This window comes from Myotis nattereri (genome assembly GCF_964212035.1).
Source record: "Myotis nattereri genome assembly, chromosome: 8".
NCBI classification, from domain to species: Eukaryota; Metazoa; Chordata; class Mammalia; order Chiroptera; family Vespertilionidae; genus Myotis; species Myotis nattereri.
The window spans coordinates 70,230,824-70,258,581 of NC_138083.1; the positions used below are offsets into that span (position 1 = coordinate 70,230,824).

General features: G+C 47.1%; 1 protein-coding gene across 4 annotated transcripts in view; it reads right to left on the reverse strand.

Moving 5' to 3' along the window:
* Nucleotides 1-27,758, reverse strand: part of PKIG (cAMP-dependent protein kinase inhibitor gamma) — a 64,074-nt gene that overhangs the window by 1,702 nt on the left and 34,614 nt on the right. For 3 of the 4 annotated variants that reach the window (XM_081097899.1, XM_081097901.1, XM_081097902.1), the window contains 2 exons: nucleotides 15,624-15,693; nucleotides 1,758-1,931 (listed from right to left, as the gene is read on the reverse strand). In XM_081097899.1, coding sequence (XP_080954025.1) covers nucleotides 1,758-1,908 — 151 coding nt within the window. In that variant the 5' untranslated portion in view covers nucleotides 1,909-1,931; nucleotides 15,624-15,693. Of the gene's footprint in view, nucleotides 1-1,757; nucleotides 1,932-15,623; nucleotides 15,694-27,286; nucleotides 27,446-27,758 lie in introns of those variants that run through there. The other variant, XM_081097900.1, reaches the window with a different exon arrangement.

Consider the following 27,758-nt stretch of genomic DNA (forward strand, 5'->3'; position numbering starts at 1 on the left):
CCCCAGCAGGTAGAAAGCATCTTGTTAGATTCCATAGTAATCTCTGCTCTGCCATTTCCTTGCTGTGGAATCATGAACAACATTTAACCTCTGGGCCTCTGCTTCCTGATCATAAAGTGAGGATGATGACACCTCTCCCTGTCATGAAGGGGAATGCTGGGCCTGCACGTGACCATTTGACACAGGGGAATGTCTCAGCCAATGGCAATGCTTCCTCTGTGCCAGTCCCGGCTCTCCTGGCACGTTCCGCTCCAACCAGCTCCCTCGGGACTTCTGGGGCCCATCTCAGAGCACCATTTGAAGATGCGTCACCGTTACCCACTGCCAGGCAGTGTACTCATTTCCTCAGGCCTTGTCTGTTGTTGCTCATTGTAAGGCCAAGGAAGGAAAGGTTTGTGCTCCTCACGTAAGAAAATACCAGGGAAGACAGGTCTGCACACAGCCTGCTGTGCATCAGTCTCCTGGAAGCTTTAAGCAAACATCTGAGCAGCGGGATCAGATTCTCTGCATTGCTACTCCCTCGGTCAGTGCTGGACAGCACGGAGGGCCTGCCTGCGGAACCTGCTCCAAGCAGGGCTCCTCGGCCAGTCTGGCCTGCACTCCACCCTGAGAGCTTCCTTGAAGTGAGCACTGTTCCTCTCTCAGGTCCTTTTTAATGCCAGTCACCCTGGAAGGAAAAGGCACCCGCTGGGAGACACCTCAGAGAGTTTGGATTGAATGGGGAAACAGGTTGTAGAAGGGCCTGGGCCCATGACGAGTGGCTGCAACTGCAGAGGTAGAGGGAGGCTGAAACAGCTCACCAGAGCTGAGGATGCAGAAGCCCTGGCCGCATGCCCAGGCGGCAGCTGGTCAATAGCTGGACAGTGAACAGCCATTGAATAGGCACCTCCACCATGTTCCAAATGTTGCCAGGCACCGAGGGCACAAGACAAAGATCTTGTGTGGGAGGAGCTCACAGCCTGGAGAAGGGGCACTGTGCTGCGCGCAGTTAGAGGCAGAGAGAGGATGTGCCTTCCCCGGCCTCAGAGGGGGTGCGGTCAGGGCAGCTGGGTTTCTGAGAAAGAGGAGAAAAGCCAGGGCAGGGGAAGCCCGGTGTTCAGCCCATAAGGGGCTTTTAAGAAACAGAGTACGTTCCTCTGGCTGGACCAGAAGCACCAAGGGAGAAGGATGAGCTGAGGCGAGCAGGGTGACGGGTGGAGCTCGTGCCTGGGTAGAGAGTGTGGGCCACATAAGGGGGGGCTGACAGAACAGAGAAGGGGTGTGGGTGCTGGGGGAAACCAGGTTCTCATTCTGTGAACTTGCTGGTGACCCTGAGCAAGCTACCCACTTCTCTGCACATATTTGTCCAGATTAAATAGCATGGCAGGGTTGGTCCATGCCCCCACAAAGTCCTCTCTGTTCTGTACTCATAGGGGGAGGAGGGGAAGAAGGGAGGGAGATGGTGGGGAGGAGCATCACAGAGGGAATAGCAGATGCGGTTTCCTCCACTTATTCACTCAGCCTGTGGTTGCCAAACACCTGCTCTTGCCAGCGGAACAGAGGCCCTTGCTCTCCTGGAGCTCATATTTAAACCCAGGAGACCTCGTCAGAGTGCTGAGGAGTTATGTGACCAGGGAGGGCCAATGAGAGCTGTCAGAGAAAGCCCCTTTGAGCACCTGGTATCTGAGCTTGGGCATGAGGTGGCAGCCACAGGGCTGGGTGGCGGCTGTCTCGCAGCGGAAACAGGGAGACGTGCAAAAGTGCCGGAGGGTTCTGACCTGCCCCCTCCAGTGCCAGCTCGCCCATGTCTCCAGCCAGCTTCCTCACGCTCACAGCCTCCGAGTCTCCTTGGATGTCAGGGACTGCATTCCGACGCCCTGTCCGGTCACAGGAGATGAAGTCCGAGTAGGAGGACTCGACCTCCATCATGCCTGTCGCATTGTTCTTCAGGCCTGTGGGGACAAGGGCAGGAGGGCAGTGAGTCCGGGTGCATCTGCAGGGAGACACAGCTCGGGTCTCCAACACCAATGTCCTGACAAAAATGTAGTTTGCAGGGTGCATCAACAGGACCTGGTGTTTGACTGATGGGGAAGAGAGCTTTCTGAGATGAGAAAGTAGGTGGACAGAAGTGTGGTTTCCTGAGAGGAGGAGTACTGAGCTTGGGCATGAGGTGGCAGCCACAGGGCTGGGTGGTATCAGGGACTGCATTCCAACAGAGTTCTGTTTGACCGTATTAACTCTGAGATGCTTGTGAGCCCTTCAAGGGGAAAGGCAGAGTGGGTCAAAGAGAGATGGGGTATGGCATGGGGAGGAAAGGTAGGAGATCAGAAGTTAAGGCCACAGAGAGGTGGCTAACCCCCTGGTGGTTAGTTAGATAGCCTAGAGAGAGAGGAGAACCATACATATAAAGAGCCATATACATTTGGAAAATTATGTGGGGCTCATACTATACATTGTATTTTATAGCCTACTCTTTGGAACACGTCATTGTACCATGATTTGATCTGTCCCCTAGAAAAGAACATGGAGGTACTTTCCAATTTCACACCATTCAGACACTACTAGGTCTTTATGTAAATCCTCAGAGTTTATTCCTAGAATTGCTGGGCTAAATGGAAGGATGAAATAATTTTAAAACATTGCTTTGACACATTTCCAAGTTGTCTTCCCGAACGTACAGTGGGACAGTTAGGGGTGCCAACTGTCCGTGCAGTCAATAATCCACATATAACTTAAGTCAGCCTCTGCACACTCAGGTTCCCAGCTGCCAGCTGACCCTGAACCATGCAGGTCCGAAACGTGTGGGCCAATTGAAAAAAACCGGCGTGTAAATGGACCCACACAGTTCAAACCCACACTGTTCAAGAATCAACTGGTAATGACAAAAACAATGAGGGGAAAAAACTTATAAATTCATTACTGTTCTTATTTATATTCCCACGAGCAGCACATCAGATTGTCCATTTATCTGCACCCTTACCAACAAGTATCGCTATCATGTGAAAAATGCCCATGTTCTGTAGGGTGAAGGTGTTTACCGCATGTGGTCAGTAATAGCGAACCTTGGGGGCCACCTGAATGTGCAGCAGGAAGCTAGCATTACATGACTTATAAAGTATTCATAAAAAGAAACACACCAGATGGACCAGTACTGACATAACAGTTTATCTCAGAACCCTTGCTAACTGCAAAATGTAGGTTGCAAAACAACACCTAAAATAAAACCCAGTTTCTGTGGGGAAAGACAGCAAATACGAGCAGGAAAAAAAAACCCAAAAACGTGTCGTGTGATTCTTTGGGACTAAGGGGAACTTCCTTGTCTAAGACAATATTTGTGTAAAGGTAGAAGCTTTTATCCGTTCAAGTTATTGTGTAATGCTTTCAGAAGGTAAGTGATATTGGCAGATGTGCCCCAAAGTGCCCAGGGTGGGGCTCGGTAAGTGCTCTGGGGAATGTGTGTGTGTGAGAGACAGAAGGCGATGGAAGGTAAAGGGAGGAGGACAGAGGGACAGAGAGAGGAGGGCTGCCTAGAACCACATCACAATACCCAGTTCAGAAGAGACACCTGCGTAAACTGGGGCACTCGAAGATTAGGCTTGGGAGACAGGAGGTGTCCAGTAGTAGGAGAAAGAGAGTGACCCTGTGCGGTGAACCTGGTTCTGCCTGTTACCCCATCTGTTAAAGGCGGGGCTGCGTTCTGTCTAAGGTAATCCCCCCAAGCTCCAGCAGAGGGCGCGCCCAGCCTGGCCTTGGCTGCCTTGAGAGAGAGATTGCCCTAGTAGTGCTTTGGCTCCTCCTCAGCAAGAAACAAACAAGGAAAACCTCTCCGAAGTCCCAGGGGTGGTTCCTTCTGCAGGTCACCAGTTTCAGTCCTGCACTCGCCCTCTGGGTAAACTGCCCAAAGCTTCACAACAGGGGAATGGCCTCTTGCACAGCAGTAATAACAGAATGAAGATGATAATTCTAACAATAAGTAAAGGTAATATTTACCGAGTCCTTCTGTTTCCCATACCTCACTTAACTGTCCCAACAGCTCCCTGAGGTCAGTGAGGTAAATGTGTAACCACGACTCAGAAAGATCCCAGTTGGGCCCCTCTAGCTCGTAGGCCCAGCCTCTTCCTCCCGACATGCCTGTTGCCCACAGGAAGGAACAGACCTGTGCAGCCACACCATCTCCCCACGCCCTGCAGTCTGAGCTCGTCCCTCCAACTGGAGTGCTGGCTCCCGGATAGTAAGGATTTGGATTTGTATTTTCGCCACACCAGACTGAAAAGCCTCACCCTGGTAGCTAAGCCACAGGCTCTGGCTGCTCCATCCTCGGATTCTCGACCAGCACAAAACTGACATTCAATAATACTCCTCAAATTAAATGTGAACCGGTCTGTCTGCCTTCCCACTACCCCTCTTTTCCTATCTGTGGGGACGGGACGATAAGGCGACTCCTCCGGACTATGGCCAAAGGCTCTGTCCACTGTAGGCGGCTGTGCTGACGTTCTTGCCTGGTACCGCTAGGAACCGACTCTGGGACGGAGGTACAGGCTCCAGCTAAAAGGAACAGACCCCCTGGGCTCTAGCTGCCGCCTCTGCCTGGCTGACCCTCCTGGCTGGAGAGGGAAGTGTGCCAAGGTCAAAGCCCAGTCCTGGAAACACCACCCAAGCCGACAAGCTCTGGCTGCCCCACTGCATCCCCTGGGAACAGCGGTTCCAAGGACGGGTCTGGGCTTTGTGTCTGGGGGCTCTCTGACTCGCAGTGCAAGCACACTGTTTTGTTTCTCTTCAACATTTGTATTCTTCCCTCACTCTGTTCTTCAAAGTCAGCAGCAAATGTGGAAGTAAAGAATCCTCTGAGTTGGTCATTCTCAGGCTGTTCATAGGAGTGTAAACTGTCAGGACTTCTCGGGGAGTGACTTGACAAAAGGCATCAAGAAATCTCGACTTTTTCCCAGATCCTTGAGCCACGAAGTCAGTGTGTTTACTAAGTCAGCTTATAATAATTTATGGTGGCTTCTCACAGGCACCCTCCCCAGGCAAGCATTGTCTTGTGTCCTCCTAGAGATACTCTGCAATACACACGTTCCCTCATTCCACCCCTCCCTTCTTTCCTTCTTCTTTCCTTATTTAAAACAGAAAATTGTTTTCCATTGTTTTTTCATTTACAAATACATCCTGAAAACAATTCCAGATCACCTTGAAGCCACCAGGCACTGATCATATCAATCAATAAAGCAAGAAAATGGTCCATTTTTGTTGGGTGATATCAGTAAAACTCCTTTGTTTTTACTGTTTAATGGTACATATAAGGCCAAAACCTATATACTTCCTTCTTTTGTGCTTCATGGTGCTGAGTGAAATGTAAGTTCTACAAAGTGGTGACTTGGCTGGCATGTGTGCCGCTATATCTGAGAGGCCTAGCACGTAGTTGAAGCTCAATGAATATTTGATGAATGAGTGATATTCTAGATTCGAGGGTAGAAAGGGCCACAGGGTGTGCAGCCCTGCATCATAATGGTGGCCAAGATCTGGCTCATTCTCCATGCAGGAGGGTGACTCTTGTGGAGTCCCTTCCTCTCTCCCACCTTCCAGGTTGAGATATAATCTCTAAGTCTCTTTAGTCCTGACATGCCATTCATTCATTCATTCATTCATCCATTCATTCACTGTTTTCTGAGCACCTTCTACATGCCCTGCAGGCACTGTGCCAGGTATGGAGTATACATTGAAGCCTAAAAAGACATTTATAATGAAAAGAGAAAAAGGCACTGACCAGGGAAATGAATCTACCGTCACAGATTGTGGTAAGTGCTGGGAAGAAGAGAACAGTGTTCTGTGTGTGTGGAAGGTTCAGTTAAAGATCATATGGTCAGGGGAGGCCTCCTTGGGGGGGTGACCCTGGGCTGAAATCTATAATAAAGTTGGATGGAGGGTGATCCAGGCAGAGCTAACGACAATCTGGCCTGCGGTGATCCAAGATCTATCTTACCTCGAGCCCTAATGGGTGGTAAGAGTGATCCCCCTTCCCTCCTCCTCGCCCTCGGGTGTTGGTGCCTTCCTGGGGTCTGGATGCTTGTGAGGCATTTGACTGACCCTGACTGCACCTTCAAAAGAGAGGAGCCTTCTACTCAGGTTCTCAGACTCTCCCTGGTGGCCCAGGGTTAGAGGCTGTGGCTCCGAAAGGTGCTTGCTCTGGTGGAGGTTCCCCCAAAGGAAGCCACCTTCTCCCTTGGTTTTTCGTTCTCCCCCAGCTTTGTAAACTGAAGAGGCTCCGGACTCTGCCAAAAGCCACCCCGTCTGTTCCAAGTCTGCAGCTCTGAGTCCTCAGTGCACAGCAGATTCCATTACAGCTCCAAATTGTTTTCCAAATATACCACAAAGGTCATTTCCTGTTTTTTCTTTTTAAAAATTAAATATCTGCAGAGACCATACAAAAAGAAAGCGGACGTTTCGTGGAGGACGCAGAGCGCAGAGGGGACTTGGTCCCGTGGGAGAGGCCTCCTGAGGGTGGGGCAAATGCTCTCCAAAGTTTCTCCGAGGGAAGGGCTGTGCAAAGCTGACGGAAACACCAGGGCCCACGGAGCTGGCATTCCTCAGACTCAAAGGGAAGCGGCCTCTCTCTGTGAAGGGCAGCCAGAACCAGAGGGGCACTGAGGCGAACAGAAAAGGGCCCCAAACGAAGCACATTCCGAGAACCTGGCAAAGGGCAGGGCATGCAGCTAATGCCTTAGGGGCACATCCAGTGTGAAGTCACCAGAGGAGCCGTCCTGCCAGGGCAGTGCCTACTGCCCCTTCCAAGCGCAGCCCCTTGGTGAGGTTTCCTTTGGAGGCAGGCAGGGCCTTGACCTCCGGAGGGCCAGCCCAACAGCCCCAGGGCAGGCAGTGGAGAGACAGGCGGTGGGAGCCCACTCCGTGAGGGGAGGGCAGGGTGCTGGAAGGTCCCCCACTCTGTCCTCCAGGGGCTTCGGGACACCACATCCTCTGGGCCTCCACACAAGTGCCTCCTCCATTAGGGACCTTTGTGTTAGAGGCCCTGGGACCAGGCCTGGGTCCTCTGCTCCGTTTATTTACTCCCTGGGGTTCTTAACTTTTCCCTAAATAGCATGTGTTGACATCCCCAAATAGCCCCCAGCCTGTTTTAAGAGCTCAAGATTCCTGAATCTAACTGCCTAGTTAGCATGTTCTCTGTGTCCTCCACTATCTCACCAGCATCTCAAACTTCACACGGCAAGTCACAGCCTGCTCCGCCCAGCTTCCCCAGCTCTGTGAGGGCACATCTGTCCACACTGCTCACGCTGGAAATCTGGAGCCATCCTGGATTCCTCCTCCTCCTCCACTCTGTACAGCCTGCCACCGGGTCCTGTCTCTTCCACCCACACAGAGCCTGAGTCTGCCCACCTCTCCACTCCGCGTGCACCTCCTGGTCTCCACCGTCTCCCACCAGCACCCTCGTCGAGTCCATTTCCCACTTGGTCTTCACCCAAGGTCTACTCTCCACAAGCAGCCAGGGTGCTGTCCTCAGATCAGGCACCAGGTCCTGCGATTCCCCTGCTTCATTCAACCTTTGATGCTCTTTCATGCCACATCTGGCAAAAGCCAACCTCTACACCAGCCCCTGAAACTGCATGGATCTGGCCCTGCCTTCCTCTGTGACCTTTTGTCTCATCTCCACTCTCTTCTGGCCCATTTTGCTCTGACCACACTGGCCTCCGTCTAATTCCTCAAACCAGCTGACTCTTTTTGACCTCAGGTTCTCCATGAGACTGTTCTCTCTGCCTGGAACATTCTCTGTCACTCTGCTCTTTTCAGAGCCTCCTAAGTGGATTCCGGGCCCCGACGTTACAAACTTTCCTGCTCTAGGACCCAGACACGGGGCCCTGCAGGGAGTGAAGGCTCCTGAGTTCCTCTGCCCACCACTAGCGCATGTCGAGGCCTGGCTGGCCTCCTGCGTGGTGCAGTGGACACAGCAAGGACTGTGGGGTCACCTCAGCTTCTGACCCCACAGCTGAGTGACACCCGACTGCATGTTCCTCTTCTATAACATGGGGGTGTTACAACTGCCCTGAAAGGTGGTTGGCATTGGCCAGAGCCAGCGTGTATGGAGCCCTTACTGCATGCCAGACTGTGCTAAGCATCTTAGAGGCATTATCCCATCTAATTTTGCAGCCTCTAAGAAGAGGAAGCATTATTCGTGTTCTACAGAAGAGGAAGCTGATGTTAAGTAGCTTGCCCAAGGTCACACATCCACGGAGTGTGGACAGGGTGGAGCCTGTACTATAGGCTTGGAGGCATGGAGATGAGTTAATCATACTTGCTACACAGTAAGGGTCTTTTAAAAGTGTCTACTCTCTTTTCTCCCCTTCGATCTCCTCTATCCCCAACCTCATAATAAGGCATTTCTGAAGGAAGAGCAAGAAAGCAATGAAAATCCCAGGAAAACATTCAATAATGCTGATGGAAACATACACCCAGGTGCATTTTACCCTGGCTTAAGCAAAATTCTGTTCAGAATGTTCAGCCAGAGGCAAAAACCTTTAGAACCTTTTTAGTGACGTTGGGTTGATGACTCTTTGAATTCTGCCACCATTCTAATTTCTGTTATCTAACTTCACAGCAATGGTAAAATTATTTTCAGGTACAAACTGTACAACTCTTACCATCCTGGCAGCTACATTTCACCCTGGGCAGGCCTGGGGGTTGGGACAGTGATACTAACTCTTCAATCCCTGAAAGTCTGTGCTTCTCTGGAAAGAGGCAGAACAGTCAGCTGAATTATTGCTTGGAGACCATGCTGGGTCTCCCTGGTCTCCCGCCGTTTACATATCAAACTTGGTTCCCAATCACTGGCAGTTCCCTTCCCAGTGTAGAGGGAGGGCAGGAAGGGAAAGTGAGGTCATTTCCAAGCAGGCCAGCCAGAGTCCGGGACTGGACTGACCCCAGCTCTGCTCATGCCAGGCTGGCCCCTCTGGCGAGGTTCTTCCCTCAGGCCTCGGGGGTTTGAGTGTGGAATGCAGGGGGAAAAGGGCATCTCTATGGTTGCTCTGAAACATGTCTCAAATTCTCTGACATTCCTCCTATCAAGAGGTGACTCTGAATGAGCTGGCCATGGTGACTGCTTCTAAGAGAATGCAACAGAAGTGACGTCGTGTGACTTCCAAGATGAGGTTAGAAATGGTGACACAGCTTCCATCTGGCTCTCTCTTGGGACACTTCTTGTTGGAGCTCTGAGCTGCATCTAGGAAATCTGAGGCTGCCATGCTGTGAGGAAGCCCAAACCAACCCCACAAGGGGAACACATCGAGAGTCCTGAGAGCACAGAGAGAGCCGAGGCTAGCAGCCCCCAGCTGGGCTGGCCCCTGGCTGCTCCAGCACCAGCCACCGTCTAACTGCGACTGCATGAGAGCCAAGCCAGGATTGTCCAGCCAAGCTGTTGCCAAATTCCTGCCCACAGAAACCATGAGAGACGATAAATGACTGCTGTTGTTTTAGACCACCAGGCACTGGAAGTGACGTGCTCCGTGGGAATGGAGAACAGAGTGAGCTCTAACGGTACGTCCAGGGCTGGGTGGCCTCTCGTTTCTCCGGAGCGCCATAGAAAGCACGCCCCACACCTACTGTGGAGGATGAAAGATCTTATATCTCCATAAGGCTAATGAATTCCTCCATTCATTCAGGCAACACAATTTAAGTGATCACTCAGTGTGTACTGGGCTTGGGACTAGATGCCATGGATACGAAAATGGCAAAGCACCAATGTGCCCTTGCGGGTAAGTTCCTGGTGTAGTTAGGGAGCCCACACTAACACACTGTATACAAGATTCCCAGCCCCTGGGTTCGGTATTCCAGTCCTCCACCCGTCACCTCCGGCACTGAGTCCTCCTGGGGCTGCCAGCCCCAGCCCAAGTATCCTGTGTAACTCCTATGGCCAAGGGCAGAGGTCCCTCAGCCTGAACCCCTTCTTCTCTGACCCAGAAGAGATAAGACCTCCTTGTTCTGCCACTTGCAGCACTTTGACTTCTCCTTCCTAATCATCACTGCATTGTAACTCACTCAATAGTCAGCAAATGCATACTGAAGTGTCCCATGAGTCAGGCATGACCCAGGTACTGAGGCATTTGTTCACATCGGCCGGTCCCGGCTGGTCCCAAGAAGAGCAGGTACCCTGGCTCTCCTTATTTGTCCCTGTATCCCCAGTACAGTTCCTGACACAGAAGATGCAGAATAAATAAATTCATATGAACGAATTAATGAACAAATAAACAGACAAAATAAGAACTTAAGAACATCCACCCTCTCAAGCCAGTGATTAAAATAACTATCTGAGCCGAAACCGGTTTGGCTCAGTGGATAGAGCGTCGGCCTGCGGACTGAAGGGTCCCAGGTTCGATTCCGGTCGGGGGCATGTGCCTGGGTTGCGGGCATATCCCCAGTGGGAGATGTGCAGGAGGCAGCTGATTGATGTTTCTCTCTCATCGATGTTTCTAACTCTCTATCTCTCTCCCTTCCTCTCTGTAAAAAAATCAATAAAAAATATATTTAAAAAATAAAATAAAATAACTATCTGAGTCCTGGCTCCTGACAAAAAAAATAACAATGATAATTAACAAAATAAAAATGGCTGCCATTTAGGGGTTGTATAGACTGTGCATCAGACATGGTAACAAGTGTTTTCCATATATCATCTTAGTTATGCTTCAAGTAGCCCAGTGTCATTAAATCCCTTTTACACGTAACTAGGACATACTGGACCCTGGATTCAAATCCAAGACTGGCTGGCTCCTAGGTTCAAGGCCTCAAAGGTGGCACCTCTCTTTGGCTCAGGGAAGCAGAGGATGTGGAACCCCTAGAAAAAGGTGAGCATAAAGGGACTAAAGTGGCAGGAGGGGACTGACTGGGAGAAGCAGGGAGGTTTCTCCTTTGTTCTCATTCACATCTGTCTCCTCCTGGTCATCTGAGCTGCTAGCATTTACTCTAGCACTGAGACTCCCAGCATGTTCCTTCATTACTTCAGTCATTCATTCAGTCCTTACAAGTACGACTCTTCCCAGCAATGACACTGACGGTGTTTTTAGAGGCACTGCATTACTGAACCCTCCCAAGAGAGAGCCCATGGCTCAGAGAAGTGGCATGAGTCACCCAAGGTTCTCCTAGTGACTGAATCAGGACTTGAATCTGCATTTCCTCCTTCCTGATTCAGTGCAGTCTTTAGGATGGCACATTCCGGTGATGGCTCTGCCCTGATGTGGATGATACAGCAGCTGTCTCATCCCCATCAGAGAACTGTTCTGTTGTCAAACTCCCTGCCTCTGGCTTTTCTCATCTCAAATGGCAATCCCCACCTGGTTCAAAGAAGGTCACATCCTATATAATAAAAGCCTAATATGCAAATTGCCCCCTTGGGCAGTCATTTGACCGGGAGTTCGACCGCTTCCCATGATGTGCGCTGACCACCAGGAGGTGGCGCAGAACATGGCAGGCGTCGGTGACATGCTGCGACCTCTCGCTGGCTACCTGGGGATGGGGGGCAGGGGGGGACGGGGATGGAGGTGCAGTGAAAATGCTGGGTGTCCGCCCGAGCTCACTCACTCCCCCTGCTACCCTCTCCGGGGTTGCCAGGGCTTGAGTGCCGGGGAAGCCCCCGCACTCAGGTGCCAGATGCCTGTGAGGAGCCCACCCCACACCGGCACGGTGTCTTCCAGGTGAGCTGGGCTGCAGCCGCCGGGACTGCAGGGGCCAGTTGGGCTCCCTGTGGGTTTGTGCAGGAGCTGGTCTGCAACGCTGGCCGGGAGAGAGCCCACTGCCCGCCCAGCTTCCTTGCTACGCCACTGGGCAGCCCAGAGGCCAATGCTGCACCCTGGCCCTCAGTGTCCAGCTGCACTCACCGCATCTCCGCCATGACTTGGGTGCCATGACTCAGGCGGAGGAGGGCATGTGGGGGCCCACGGCCCCAGGTGCTGCCCAGGGCCCAGGGGTTAGCCAGGACCTGCCTTTCCACGTTAGATGCTCGCGCTTCTATCGCCGGCCAGGCCTAGGGACCACACCTGTGCACGAATTTTGTGCACCAGGCCTCTAGTAGTATAATAATGGGGAAGACGGACTTTCAGAGTGATTTACTCAGCACCTACCACAGTGCTTGCTGCACAGACCTAATAAATGCTTCTCAAAACAATGATCGAATGAATGAGTCAAGAGAGATATACACAGAATCTGCCAACATGAAACAGCTCAAGAGAGTGTGCTGACAGGATTCTGTGCGTGCTGCCTCCTGAATTTCAGAGTGACATGCTTCTATATGAGTGCCCTTCTCATCAACAACTACAGCAAGGCAGAGAGAAACCAAGCCTGCGATTCAGATAACAAAAAAGATCCCGTGCTGAACCACCACTGGTTCAGAGGCCAATGGAGAAATGTGTGCCCACAAAGCCATCACCCTTTTACAGACAGGAACTGAGAAAAGCCTATTTGACAGGTGAGGCTGGTAAGTGGAATTACTCAGAAAAAAAACTTGTCTCTTGCCTACATCAACTCCAAATTTGAGCTTGTAGCTTCTTAGCTAATAAAACCATTTGTAAGACATTGAGTCAAATTTCATTTGTGTAATTAATCTTTAGGGAATGACTCACTCCAGATCACCAAGATTCCCACACTGTTACTCTTTTAAGAATCAAATGTTATATGGAGAAAGTAGATTAGTGGTTGAGTAGGACTGGGAAGAATTGGGGGGCTGGGAGGGTGATAAGTAAAGGGTGTGGGGTTTCTCTTTGGGGCAATGAAAGTGTTCTTACATTGATTATGGTAATGGATGCAGAACTCTGTGAATATACTAAAGGCCACTGAATAGTACACTTTAAATGGATGAATTGTATGGTATGTGAATTATATCATAATAAAGCTATAAAAACTCATTTGAATTATAATGGATAGAAATTCTTCTCATGTATTGCACTAATGCAGGGGTGGGCAAACTTTTTGACTCGAGGGCCACAATGGGTTCTTAAACTGGACCGGAGGGCCGGAACAAAAGCATGGATGGAGTGTTTGTGTGAACTAATATAAATTCAAAGTAAACATCATTACATAAAAGGGTACGGTCTTTTTTTTTTTAAGTTTTATTCATTTCAAACGGGCCGGATCTGGCCTGCGGGCTGTAGTTTGCCCACGGCTGCACTAATGCATTAAGGTACTACTTGCTAACATTTTCTTTTTCCTATTGTATTAATTGGGGTGACATTGGTTAATGAAATTATACAGGTTTCAAGTGTACAGCTCTATAATACATCATCTGTATATTGCATCGTGTGTTCACCACCCAATGTCAAGTCTCTTTCTATCACCATTTATCCTCCCTTTGGCCCTCTTCTACCACCCCCTAACCTTTTCTTTTTAATATATTTTATTGATTTTTTACAGAGAGGAAGGGAGAGGGATAAAGGGTTAGAAACATCGATGAGAGAGAAACATCGATCAGCTGCCTCCTGCACACCTCCTACTGGGGATGTGCCCACAACTAAGGTACATGCCCTTGACCGGAATCGAACCTGGGACCCTTCAGTCCGCAGGCCGACGCTCTATCCACTGAGCCAAACCAGTTAGGGCTCCCCCTAACCTTTCCTTAATGATTTAAGATCACTGCTGAGAGCATAGTTTTTAAAATCTGGTATAACACAGCAATGCTTTCAGTATTATAACATACAGGGCTGTTTGACCTACACTAAACAGCCCCATGTTTTGTCTGCTTATTTATTTTCTTCTAACAAGGCCTTTTAATTTTAGTTTAAGCTTGGTGATTAAATTCATGTGCTCTGGTCATGTATCACTTACTGAAGTCCGTGTGATCACTTATTGGCTGTGTGATCTCTGCAAAATTACTAGATCTCTCTATGCCTCAGTTTCTCCATATGTAAAATAACAGAACCAATCTCAATGGAGGGCTGTGAGGATTACATAAGATAATGTGCATAAAGCATTTAATTCTGTCCTTGGAAATGGTAACCCAGATTGAATTTTAGCTACTAATACTTTTCTTGATGTTGTCAGTTAGCTGCCTTGTGAGCTATGGACCCTAAGCCTGAAAATCCACACAGCATGTTCAGTATACTCAGTGTGTTCGGTGAAATAAAACAGGGGCCGGGGGTACAATTTCATGACTGGACTTTGGAACATCCATGGGGTGGCTCTGAGTTTTAGTAATACCAGTTCACCCTAAAGAGAAAAGCCTAAAGGCCTGGTTAGGTCTCACATGACCCTGGTGTCTGACAGGCTGGTGCCCGAGGATACACAGTGGCCCACAGCACTTTACACTCTCTCTAGACCAGTGGTCCTTACGATTCAGAGGTCACAGACACACCTGAGAATCTGAGGAAAGCAATGGACATTCTGCTCAGAAAAGGGTGTGTGTGTGTTTGTGTGTGTGTGCACGTGTGCAGGCATGGGTACATACAAAGTTGTACCCAAGGTTACAAGGGGCTCCAAAATCCCAGAAGCCAACCAGAAAGCCCTGGTTAAAAAGCCCAGCTCTAGCCTTCATACAACCCAAGCACTCTCAAGGTTAGGTGGCTCTAGCCTCCGACGTTCCCACAGCAGCTCAAACAGCAGGCCCTTTGCAGGCTTGCCCTCCTAAGCCGGCCCTGGCCAGATAAGCAGTCCTGGGACAGACTGCCACATCCCAATTACCACAAACATCTGCATCCAGGGGATTCCCAGGGGCACTGAGTCAGAACAGGACGCAAGCCTGGTGGTTTGGGAAGCTACTGTATGGCCAGGCCCAGAAGCCTTGCTGATAAGTAGCTGGGGAGTTCCAGCTCCAGGGCAGCTGCCAGCCGGAGAAGGGGACTCTTGGGAGAGGTGAGGGAGGATGGCTAAGCCATGAAGGGGAATTCAAAGGAGCTGGAAATCCCCCACACTCCCGGGACTACTAGGACTTGAACAGAGAAACAAAGGCTGGAGATTCTCCTCTAACTGCAAGGAGATGGCGCTGAAAGGGGGTGTGCAGGTAGGGGTGTAGGGGAAGTGGATGAAGCATGGGTCACAAGCTGGTAAAAAACTATTAACCTACGCCAGAAATGTTTAGATGCCATAGCAATATAAACACTGACCCAAGGTGGCCATACTTCAGGCCACTCTGTTCTATGAATTGCATTTTGCTTCCAACTGGAGGGCACCTGAGCCATCTCTCTTCAACAGTCCAGCGGACAGAGCTCGTTTCTTTGGGCTGGGTTTTGCTTGCTTTTGCTCCTCTATCACAGCATTAAAATCACAATAGTGTGCCCTTGTCTTTGTGAAAATAGCTTCACAGCAAACAACTGGCAGACAGGAAAGTTGACATCATACCCATATTTGTAAAAACTCCTGTGTATGATTCCATCTGCTTAAGCAGATGGCTAAAGAAACCATTTTCTTTTAAGCCATCAGAAGCAATTGCTCTTCCCGATGCTATACAGAAACTGTCTGTAAATGGAATCATCACTGTGAAATTGCAGTGTGATGTCATATAACTTTTGACAAGGGCCATCCTGCCTTTTCTTCATGGGGCCAAAATTCCTGTCTAATTTCATTTGGAGCTTCCATCATCTCTTTCTTCAAACAGAAATAAAGGTTTCAGGCGAACACTCGCGGTGCCACAGCAGAGCGGTGTGAACAATATGATTACCCACCTGGTTTAGTTTCTTCTTCCTGCTTGCATCTCTGCAGATTTTCCAATGTTGACAAATCAGCGTGGAAATTCTAAGGAAACAGAAGGAAAAAAAATAATTAGAGCCCATCATACTCCAGGGTTATAAACGGAAAGAATCTTTTGGGAAGACAAACGAACAATATCTAACAACATGTTAAATATGCACACCCTTTGGGTCAAACACCTGGGAACTTATACTATAGAGAGGGTCACATGAATGAAAATACATGCAGTAAAACATAATATGGAAAAGCAAAAAAAGAGGAAACAATGTAATTGTTAATAAGAAAAGTTAAATAATGGCATATCCATACAATGAGAAACTATGAAGTCATTCCAAAGAGTGAGGGAGATTTTGTTGTACTGACATGGAAAGAAGTACATGCTGTATTGTTAAAAAGTAGTATAAGATGGTATATATTATTGCTTTTTAATGAAAGTATGAACATGACTGTGCCTTAAAAAAGTACAGCATTTGTGTACATACACTTTTTTTTGTATCTACATAGAAAAAAGCAAAGAGCAAACTATAAATGGTAGTTCTCTCTGAGACTCAAAAACTGGGGGGAGGGGGGGGGAATGAAAGACTTTCACTTTTTACATTAACAATTTCTGTTTTGACTGAAAACTTTAAAAGAGGCATGCACAACTTTCATGATCATTATACATGCAGACTATCCACAATTTAAAAATAGCAAGAGTGAAGGCAAAAGACATTTCTAGACAAAGACTGAGCAAGTTTACCATTCAGGGACTAAAGAACATTCTCCAACAGAAAGAAACTGAACACAAAATAAGTGAGATTTTAGAATCAATAGTGAGCAAAGAAATTAGTAATTGTATTGGTAAACTGAAGGAAGTACTGATTAAGTAAAATGCAGCTAATGAGGAGATAAAAACAAATTTGACAATAGTACATATTTTATAGGAATAACATTGAAGATGAAGAGAATTAAAACTTTATAAGGTTCTTGATTATACAGGACAAACACAGAAATACTGTTTTACTTTAAACAACATATTCATGATGCCTACTGAGATTTTAAAGGTAAAATAACAAAATATACAAATAGGATGAATATATTCCAAACCAGCTAGCATGCTTCTGGGTAGAAAAGGCTAATTATTAAGAAATGTCAATCCTTCCAAAATTACGGCATAATGTTAATTAAATTTCAATAACAATATTAATGGGGGTTTTTGGAATTAACGGGGAGGGAATGGATAAAATTACTTTGAAGTTCATATGGGAATAATAAATATCCAAGAAAAATTAGCCAAGAAGTAGGAAATAAAATTATAAAAAATAAATATTTAGGGGATTTTTTATGAGAAAATAAAAATTTACTATAAAAACATTATAATAAAAAGACACGGTATTAACATAAGAACAGGTAAAAACATCTGTGAACCAAACTAGCAATTCCAGAAATAGACACAATAAAGGATGGGATTTCAATGCAAAAGAGAAAAGATGGTTTATTTAGTAAATGATATTGGCATATCCAAGACAAAGCTTAACTGCTACTTCACACTATGTATAAACATAAATTTTAAAGGTATTAAAGGTTCAGAATTAAATTAAAACCGTATAAGTATTAGAAGAACATTTAAGAAATTATTTATATAACTTTAAGGTGTAGAAACTACTCTTAAACAAGGTGAAAAATCTAGACACTATGAAGAGAAAAATCAAAAATAGATATTTTACAATAAAAAAGTTAAAATTTTCTATAAATTTAGTGAAAAAAATTAATCAACATAATAGATTAGGAAAAAATATTTGCAACACACATAGAATCCTTGATATATAAATATATAAACAACTCCTATAACTTGAGAAAACAGCTAACAATTCCCTGGAAAAATGGGGTGAAGGAAACTCAGAAGAAAGTGAAATGGCCAATTAACATGAAGCAAGGTTTAATCTCACTAGTAGTAAGGAATATACAAAGTAAAAATCTATAAGACACCATCCCCTGCCACCCCCCATCAGCTTGGTCACAAAATAAAACAACAGAGATGGAGGGAGGGAAGGAAGGAGGAGGGTGGGAGAGAAGAAGGGAACGAATATCTAATATTGGTAAAGATTTAGGAAACGGCCTGGCCGGTGTTGCTCAGTGATTGAGGTTCGACCTATGAACCAGGAGGTCAATGTTTAATTCTGGTCAGGACACATGCCTGGGTTATGGGCTTGGTCCCCAGTAGGGGACGTACAAGAGGCAGCTGATCAATGATTCTCTCTCATCATTGATATTTCTATCTCTCCCTCTACCTTCCTCTCTGAAATCAATAATAATATATTTAAAAAAGAGATTTAGGGAAATGGAAGTACTACTCATATATTTCTGGGGAGAATGTAAATTAAGACCTCTTTGTAAAGTAGGATAGTATTATCTATTAAAATATTAAAACATATACCCTTTGATCCAGAAATATTATTTTTGAAAATGTAACCTGTAAAAATAAAAGCACCAGTAGAGGATTTGTATGTGAAGACATTTAATGAAACAATATTCTAGTAGGAAAAAAAATAATGGGCAAGAACTTGAATATCTGTCAAAGATGAATGGCTGAATATATTGTAATACCTCCAGATCTATAGCCCTGAATAATTACAGGAGTGACTTGGAGTTATACCTACCTGTAATGTATTAGACAAATAAATTGCAAAATAATAAAAGTATGATCCCATTCTGACAAACAAATACACACAGACACACCCTATATCCACTTATATAGGAGCTTGAAGAAGGTATGGACTGATAAACACCAGATTGATGACACTGGTTATTTCAAACGATGGAAATGGGGACTAGAAGGAGGAGAGAGAATAACTCTTTCTTTATACATCTTCCAGTTGCTTGATTAGTTACAATGAGCACATTCATTACTTCAGGGGAAAATAATGAAGAAAATAAAAATAATAAAAAAGAAACATATGAGAGCAGAGAAAGAACACTAGTAAACTATGTTATACACTATCCATTTATCTTTTTTTTCTTCTGATTTTTTTTATGTTCAAGAAAAACAATTTTAAATATAATAATGTTACATGCAATAAACCAGTCCCTATGCGGTCTCCACTTTCAGTCCTCAGCTGTCAGGGTTCTCTCCTGCAAGTTTCCCGTTGATTACTCAGGAAGTTTTCCTGTATTTTACTAGTAGTTGTAATACCAGTTCGTTCCTAGGAGCATGTCCGTGCAGCATCCACTTACTCTGCCGCCATTTTTAATCTTCTCCCCATTTATCTATACATGGAATAGTTAACTGTACTTATCACTTTTTTTTTTTTTGGTCAAAATAGAACAATTAAAAAAAAAACTCCATGGGGGCGGGGGGGGGGGGGGAATGCGTACTTTATTTCCTAAGCATTTATGCCTCTTATTGCCCTGGCCAGTAGCTCAGTTGGTTAGCGTGTCATCCCACTACTCCAAGATTGCAGGTTCTATCCCCAGTCAGGGCACATACAAGAATCAACCACTGAATGCATAAATAAGTGGAATAAAACAACTGACTTTTCTCTCTCTCTCAAATCAATAAATACATAAAAAAAATCTGTGCTTGTATAAAACCCACTTTTTTTTAATCCAAAGGAAAGCCTAAAACTTTAGCCTTGAAACTGCCCTGTGTAGGCAGTGTGTGGGCTGGTTCTGTGCTGGTGACTGTTTTCAGTGGCTCAGTGTCCTTGATTGCCTTCCTCCCCCAAACCCAATTAAATACACTCCTGGGAGTGTACGGTCTGCTGGGAACCAAAGCCCTGAAAACTGCAGCAACTCTGCTCACAAGGCTCCATATCAGATGGGTCCTGGAATTTAGAGAAGTGAAATGGATTGTTTTGCAAACCATTTTTGATGGAAGGAGGAAGGAGAGGAAATGGGTTAGCCCAGTACAAGAAAAAAGAAGAATAGCATTTATAACAAGCTCTTGAAGGAGAGCTAGCTACCTATGCTGAATCTGCCGTTTCAGTTATCTGGAAGGTACACTTTGCCTTCCCTGGTAGAATGCTCTGCTTTTAACTTGTTATTTGATGTCATTGGTAATAAATATTTCCTTGAACAAATAAAGATACCTCACATTTCTAAAGCACTTCATGACTTACAAAGCACTTTAAGATATCCTACTTGATCTTTACAACGACCCTGGGATCAGATCAGTTTCATTCCCATATACAGGCAAAAATGAGGCCCAGACAAGTTATGGATCTTTTGAGCATTCAGCAGTTGTAACAAAGCTGCAATACAAATTCAGGTCTCCAAACCCCAAGTCCAGCAGGAAGCTCAAGTTTGATGTGTCAGACAGAAGGAGGAACCACAGGCAAGCCAATGAATAAAAACAGGATCTTGGGAGGGACAGATTCTTCCTGCCCCTTATGAAAAAATTCTAAACTAGGAGTAATACTCCATGCCATGTTAGAGGGAACCTTTGCTTATACACTGGAATACAGCTGCTGAATAAGGGAAGGAAAAGCCCCGGCATCACGAGGCCCCTTCCCAAATCTCTTAACCCTCTCCTAACCTCCCCTTCACCCACTGCTACCTTCTCTTTCCCTCTATGCGTTAGCCTCCTTTCAGTTTCCCCAACATCCCACATGCTTTCCTGCTCTGGACCCTTTCGCATGTGGACCTCTCTGCCTGGATTATTCTTTCCCACTCTATAGCTCCCCTCTTCCCCCCACTGCCTGACTTAGCTCTTGGCATAACTGACTCCTCATTTTGGTTTAAACACCACCTCTTCAAGCCAGCCTGCCCCGACTATACTCTCCTCCTCATCCATCACTCACACTGTTCATTTCATAACACCACTGCCTGTCCTTGTGAGCTTCATGTGAGGGAGGACCAGGCCTGTTTTATGTAACATTGTCCACCTATCAACTTGCCCAGTGCCTGGCAGATATTAGATGCTCAACAGATACTGGATAAACATATGAAAATTTATTGAAGAGAGTTGAAGGTTCATCTCAAATGCTATTGTCCCTCTACCTTCTCAGGCACAGCACTGTCCCTCTCTTGGGGGAGGGACATCCTATATAATAAAAGCCTAATATTCTAAGTTTCCATCCAACCAAAGCGTAATATGCTAAGGCTGCTCAACCGCTTGCTTTGATGTGCACTGACCACCAGGGGGCAGTCGACCGGTTGACCAGTTGCTATGACGTGCACTGACCACCAGGGGGCAGATGCTTTGACCGGTAGGTTAGCTTGCTGCTGGGGTCCAGCTGATGGGGACTGAGTGAGATGGGCCAGACACGCCCTGGGGCCCTCCTGTGGTCCCTCCCCAGCTGGCCAACCTCCCACACCCCTCACCATCCCCTGATCGTGCACTGGTGGGGTCCCTTGGCCTGGCCTGCATCCTCTCACAATCCAGGACTGTTGGGATCCAACGCCAGCAGGTCCAGGGGTCCCCAAAGGTGTGGACGGAGTCGGTGAAGAAGGAATGACACGGAGACAGAGTTCAGTTGATCAGCAGCCTAGCCAGGATCTCTAGCCAGGATCTTCAGCCAAGTTCTGTGTTTTATTGTCTTGTTACATCTGTATTTATACCAGTTGATTTGAATCCTGTCAATTTCTATTCCAAAGGTTAGGGCGTTTCTTATCTCCATTCTAAGGAGTAAAGATTATGTAGCTTAAGGGTGATTGTTCGTAGTTAAAGTGATTAACTACCCGCCTGGCATTTAGTTAAGGGGTTTTATTCCCTCCCTAACTTCAGGGAAAAATCCCTACCTGGGGAAACAACCTTTCTTGGAGAGGTGACCTTGGTTAAAACACATAGCACCAAGAAGGTGAGCAAACATATTAAGAATAGTATGCCATATACGCCAGGTCCCTTGAAACATATGCTGTGCAGATGTTTCTTTCCTGCAACGACTGTGTCAAGCAGCAAGGATGGACCGGCTTCTGGCACAGGACCCTTCGGGGGATGTCGGAGGGCCAGTTTCAGCTCAATCCTGCAGGCCTCTAGTAATCACATGTGTTAGAGTTATCCGAGACTTCTTTACCTATTGGCCTCTGAGCTACTTATAAGTCTTACTTACATAGGTATTCCCCAGAGCACCTTGCATAATGCCTAACACAAAGGTGAATGAGTTCATGCATATTCAGGAAAGTACACATGAAGGCTGCAACCCCTAACTAACCATAGACACTGGTTCCTCCTACCCAAGGGTCTGAGCACCTAAAAACGTGAGCACCTTAGAGACAGGCAAACCGACTCTGCCCAGGGAGAAATTAAAATCAGAACTAAACTTGAGGTACAGTGGTAGTGTGTGGGTGAGAGGAGGGGAGGGAACAGCATGCTAATGGGAGCGTATATAGGTAGAAGCTTTCTGGTGCCAACTGGAAATTTGTATTAGATCTAAAAAAGTTCATGTCCTGCCTTGACCGGTTTAGTTCAGTGGATAGAGCGTCAGCCTGCGGACTCAAGGGTCCCAGGTTCGATTCTGGTCAAGGGCATGTACCTTGGTTGCGGGCATATCCCCGGTGGGAGGTGTGCAGGAGGCAGCTGATCGATGTTTCTCTCTCATTGATGTTTCTGGCTCTCTATCCCTCTCCCTTCCTCTCTGTAAAAAAATCAATAAAATATATTTAAAAATAAAAAAAATTAAAAAAGTTCATGCCCTCTGACCTCGCCACACCTCATTAAAAAACCAGAGAAGAGAGCATCAGCCCACGCCCTGAAGGGTTCAGTTCCCAGTCAAGGGCACGACATAACTGGCAGAGTTGCTGGGAGGCAACCAGTCAATGTGTCTCTCTCACATCAATGTCTCTCTCTCCTCTCACTCTCTCTTTCCCATCACCCCCCGCCCCCCCACTCCCTTCCACATTCTCTGAAAAGCAATGGAAGAAATATCCTCAGGTAAGGATTAACAAAACAAAATATCAGAGAGGTGAAATCAGTGGGTGATGATTTAGGTGTGTTTTTCTGAACTGTCTAGCTTTCCTTCCATGAACATGTTCTAATTTTGTAATCTGAAAAAGCAAACCCACACAATAAATGCTATAAAAAGGAACCAACAGAAAATCCAGTGGTGATTTTAGACTACAAAATCACCACCCGTTTCCTCGCTAAACTTGGGACTGCAGATTTAGGGTTCTCAGTGTGTGTTTGGGGGGTGGGGGACGGGGGGCGGGGACAGCATTTTATGAATACTGCCTTTCTTTGTCTGAAGCCTTGTGGGACAGGAAAGTGCCTGGAGTAAAAGCTGCAACAGGGGCAGCTCTCTTTTCTCCGTAATGCAATGCTGGCAAAGCTCCGAGAGTCAGGAAATGGAGGGAAAGCTTGGGAGTAACCAACCCAGCTCGAGGCCAGGACCTCCATCCTGCAATGATTCATTCACCTGCCCGTATTCCCTGATGCACTAAGAGCTCCACGAGAACAGAGGCTGTCTCCTAATCAGCCTGTTGCCCTGGCCTCGTGCTTAGTACTAGCTGGCCCTCAGTATAGTTTATTGAATGTCAGAGACCACATCTATGAAGTTCTAAACACAATGGTGAGGTGTTAGATGGGATCAGGCAGTTTAGGGTAATAGCCCTGGTGGGGAAGGAAGATGGTGGATGAGGAGGAAATAAACCAGATGGTGAGGATGTGAGCGACACAGGCAGAATGTACCAGTCAACCTGCAGAGCTGCCCTTCCCCCTGAACCCAAGGGTGGTAACTACAAGCGGGAGAGGAGAGCAAAAGGAGATTGGCTGGTGTGTTTTTTGAAAGAGCCAACAGAAGGCAAGGGCAGGAAATTTAAATCCCTAGACGAGTGAGCTTCTGCGGCCACCCTTCTGGGCCCCCCTCTCTGAGAGCTTTGTTACTTCCGATCTTGGAATATTAAAGGGACTCCTTTCAAATAAAGTCAGGAATGCTGGCTTCCTCCAGTAAGAGCGGATGCACTTAAGTGTGCAACTGGGAATCATTCCGCATCCCAGCTGACCGCAGCTTCCAAAGAAGCCTCTCCCCGAAGGAGCAGACACTCCAAGTCTTCCTAAGACGTGTGCGACTTCCAGGAGGCAGTGAGCTCAGCTTTGAGTCATGGTGGGTGATTCGTTTCCAAGAACTTTGGATTTTCCATGTCTGTCTCCACTTAGGAATCACCTCTGGCTCCTCGTCAAAACAGCAGAGTTAATTGGGCAGCTTGGCTTCTGTCACACTCCGAAAGTAACACCTGCCACCAGCTTCTTCCTTAAGAGGCTGGGCCAGGTCGCCTGGTCCTAGGACAGCACCCACTTCTGCGCTTGGGTCAGCACCTGACTGGGTGACAGGAAGTAGTGCTGAGGCTCGGTTTGAAAGGCCAAAGTGGCAGCTCCAGGCTCATCACAGGGGGTTTCAACAACGCTGAGGTCGAAGATGACTTCAAATTCCTCAGACAAATGCCATCCTCTGACAGAGGGGACAGGTGCCTGTATACACTGGCTAACATGATCTCTGGAAACCATACAGCAGCTAATCCCGAGCGTGTATCTGTGTACCAATTAAGTTCATACTAGCTCTATCCTATTTCATCCTCAGGGTACCCTTTGAGACAGGTATATGGTGACCCCGACTTTACAGAAGAGAAGCAGGCTCTGTGAGAGGAGGTAGTCTGTTTAAGAGGTCTCAGTGAGGAGGGGGTGAGGGTAGAGCTCTTACTGCCACCCTCGCCAGTTTCTCCTTGAACCATAAGTTGTCTAAAGTGACAGGAACGGTGGACACCATCCAGTCCAGGGGTGGAAAAGGCGAATGCCCATGGGGGCCAAGGGACAGGCTGGAGACCAGAGAGTGCAACAGACGGGGCAGGGAACGGCACAGGTGGTAATAAATGAGAGAACACACCCACCTAAGACATTCAAATTCAAATAAAAATAAAAACCCAAACCACTCTGACTTCTGACTCTGCTTCACGCTTCGTTTCATGATGGAGAAGCTGAGATTCAGGTGATACAGGAAAGCCAGCGCAGTGCAGTGGGAATCCAGGCCTCAGGAGGGCCAGCTCTCCTGGGAAATGCAGCTATTTATTACCTGTTCGCTGTTAGCTGAGAGACCCAGGGCAAGTGACTTCACCTCTGTGACTCTTCTATGTGTAAAATGAAAATAACCTCTGCTTCACATCATTGCTGTGAAGACTGAAAGGAATCGAAGCACAGGGTGCGGCCAAGTAGGTTTACAGTTGTTAATATGTGAAACACAGAGCTTATTCTTGTGTTATTATTTATTAATTATTGTAGCCCTGGCCAGGCAGCTCAGTTGGTGAGAGCAACTTTCCGATACCCCAAGGTTTCGGGTTCAATCCTAGATCAGGGCACATACAATAATCAACCACTGAATGCGTGTGAATATGTGGAACCACAAATAGATGTTTCTCTCCCTCTCTCTCACCCTTTCTCTTTCTAATAAAAAAGATTGTATTATTTTCCACATGAATAACTGTAAATCTACTTTTGCTTCACCCTGTTTGCAAGATGCCCAGCCCTGTGTGTGACAGGTATTTCAGGGAGATATAAAAGCCAAGCAAGAACTTGGGACATAATAGTCTCTTCCACAACGTACCTCCTCTCCTGAGATGCCTTAAACGTACTGTGGGGCAGGTGGACTATCTGAGGATGAGCACACTGAAGACAGTGCTGACAGCACAGAACAAGAAACTAAAGCCACCTCGTCCGGAAGGCCTGGAGCGCGGCCTTTGAGGCATCCCGCCACACGTCCACTCCCCCACCCCAGGCAGGAACCACAAGGACCACGTGGGCACTTACTTCCAGAGTACTATCTCCTCATCACCTCCTTAGGAGGAGAGGTTACTTTATAAATTATCCAAAGGCTCGAGATCCCGGGGGGCTGCCCATGCTCTGGGGAGTTCCATGGCAGGAACAGTCCACTTTCAAGGGCTGAGGGGCTTTGAGAATCCTACTGGAAACCCATATCTTAATTAATGCAAACAGTGTTTAAATGCCATGCCTTCCTGAGGGTTAGGGTCTATGATGGCCTTAAACATAAAAATCCCTGAATCACCAAGACCTGGAGCCTAGGAGATTCACAATCCAAGATGTGACACCTGCCTTTGCTTGTCTTTGTGCTTTGCTCCCTCTGTCCGGTCCCGGTGGCGGTGGAGGCTGTGCCGAGGTGAAATGAAGGGAAGGGAGCAAGTAAAGGATTTCCCCCGTTCCCTCCTTCTCTCTTGCCAAGCTGGGACCTAGTGTGGGCTTTTAGTTAAAATTCGGTCGCTGTCTCCTCTGTGCCATGTGCCAGGCTCTCCACCAGGCAGTGGGGTGCAGAGACATAGTCTCTTCTGTAACCTAGAGAGAGGGTGCAGACGGTCTAGCAGAAACAGTGACCTGAAGTCATGCCAGTGATTCTGTAAGCACAGTTCAGGTCAGCCCGTGGAAAGAGTGCAGGATAATATGGGAACATACAGTGGAGACACCGCAGTCAGTGAGCCAGGGAATGATCTGACAACCTCATGTGATGGAGGGATGAGCATAGCATGGAGCGTGGCACTTAGGGGTTGCTCCGTCATGCTAAGTCCCTCTCCTCCCCCCGTGTGTGAGCATGCACACGCATCCGCACGCTGAAACTTTCTCTTTCTTCAGGAACACCAAACCTGACAAAACTACAAAAACTCGGAAATAACTTAATGCTGCCTGTTTTGTGTCCTCCTTTTAACTCTCCTAGAGGCACCAGTGTGCGGGCACTTTGCTTCTCAAGCCCTAAGGGCTCTCCTCAAAGGGGAAAGGCACATGGATGGCTCATTTCAAGCTGAACTTGGGACTACAGCGATCATCTAGTACATACAAACGAGGAAACTGAAGCCGGACACACTTGCCCAGGGGCACACAGTTCTCCCGGTGGCCCTTCTAATACAGGGTGGTTCTTTGTTTTCTCCTTAACTGCGATTCTTCAACTACTTTTACTTGCAAGGGGGGGAGGTGATGACACACAGCAGCTACAAGCCATGTGAGAACCCTCCACTCAGGCACCCTCCGGGTTCAGGATTAAAAATCCTGAAAACAGACCAGACAAATAAAATGCCCCTGGGCTTACAAGTTCTGATTCTTTTCTAGGCATAAATAGCAAATTTCTAAAAGGAAGCAATAGAGAGATCACAAAGCCGAAGTTAAAGGTTTCCAAAGCTTATTCCCATCTTGGTGTTGCCCACACGGCCACGGCAGCACTGGGGTATATGTGATGAGATAACTTCACAAAATCTAATCAGACCTGTATCTTAAGTTTAAAATATCCATCTTATGTCTAAGGGTAAGTCTCCACTATATGAGGAAAATACTGTAGAAAATTTTCACTTTGAGAGACATTTCTCACTGCATTGTTTAAAAATTTTTGTACTATCTTTGCAATCAGAAAAAAAATATAAAAGTTTTACAAACCCCAATTTCTTAGGGAGGATTTCTTCACCTTTATTTGACGCAAGGAGCTGCTTTTAAAGCTCTAGATACTCTGCCAACGTTCTTGGGTAAAAAGTAAAACAGCATTTGAATGGAGCCCATCTGTGAGACCTGAGGCTCAGACTCTAGTCCTAAGGAGTTTCAGACAAAGCCATAATTTTCAGAGCAATAATATATCATAATATAAAAATAGACACTTTGTGACCAACAAAAGCAAGCTCTCCAGAGAGCTCTGCCTGCAAGCTCGCTTCTCCCGGCGGTGGAGAATGAAGTTCTACTCACGAGAGCAAAGAGTTTCTTCAAAGTCCAGGGGTCCTCAGTCAGAGGTGCAGGTAGAATTTAAGAAACCAGGATTCAAAACGCCTCCCTGTTGAGGATAAACTTCCCTTTTGAGCAGACCAGGCAGGATTCTCTCTTACCCTTTCCCTCTTCCCTGTGTCTGCTAAATAAAAGGCACTTCGAGGGTTTAGTGGGTGTTTCCCACGTCTCCGGCCAAGTAAGTCCCCATTTGTTGTAATTCAACGCTCAGCCTGATGATGTCAACCACTCAGCTCCCCAGCTCAGTTTCCACCTCTCCGTCCACAGAGAGATCCATTTCCTCTGGACAAGGAGCCAGGGGGCTGTAACTACATCCCGAGCCTTCGTCACATTTGCCTAACATCCTTCCTTCAATTTTCAACACTGGAGCCTTACTGACAGAAGGCTTCCTATCCACTCACTGCAGGGCTCCCGGCAAATCCCTTTGCCTCTCGGT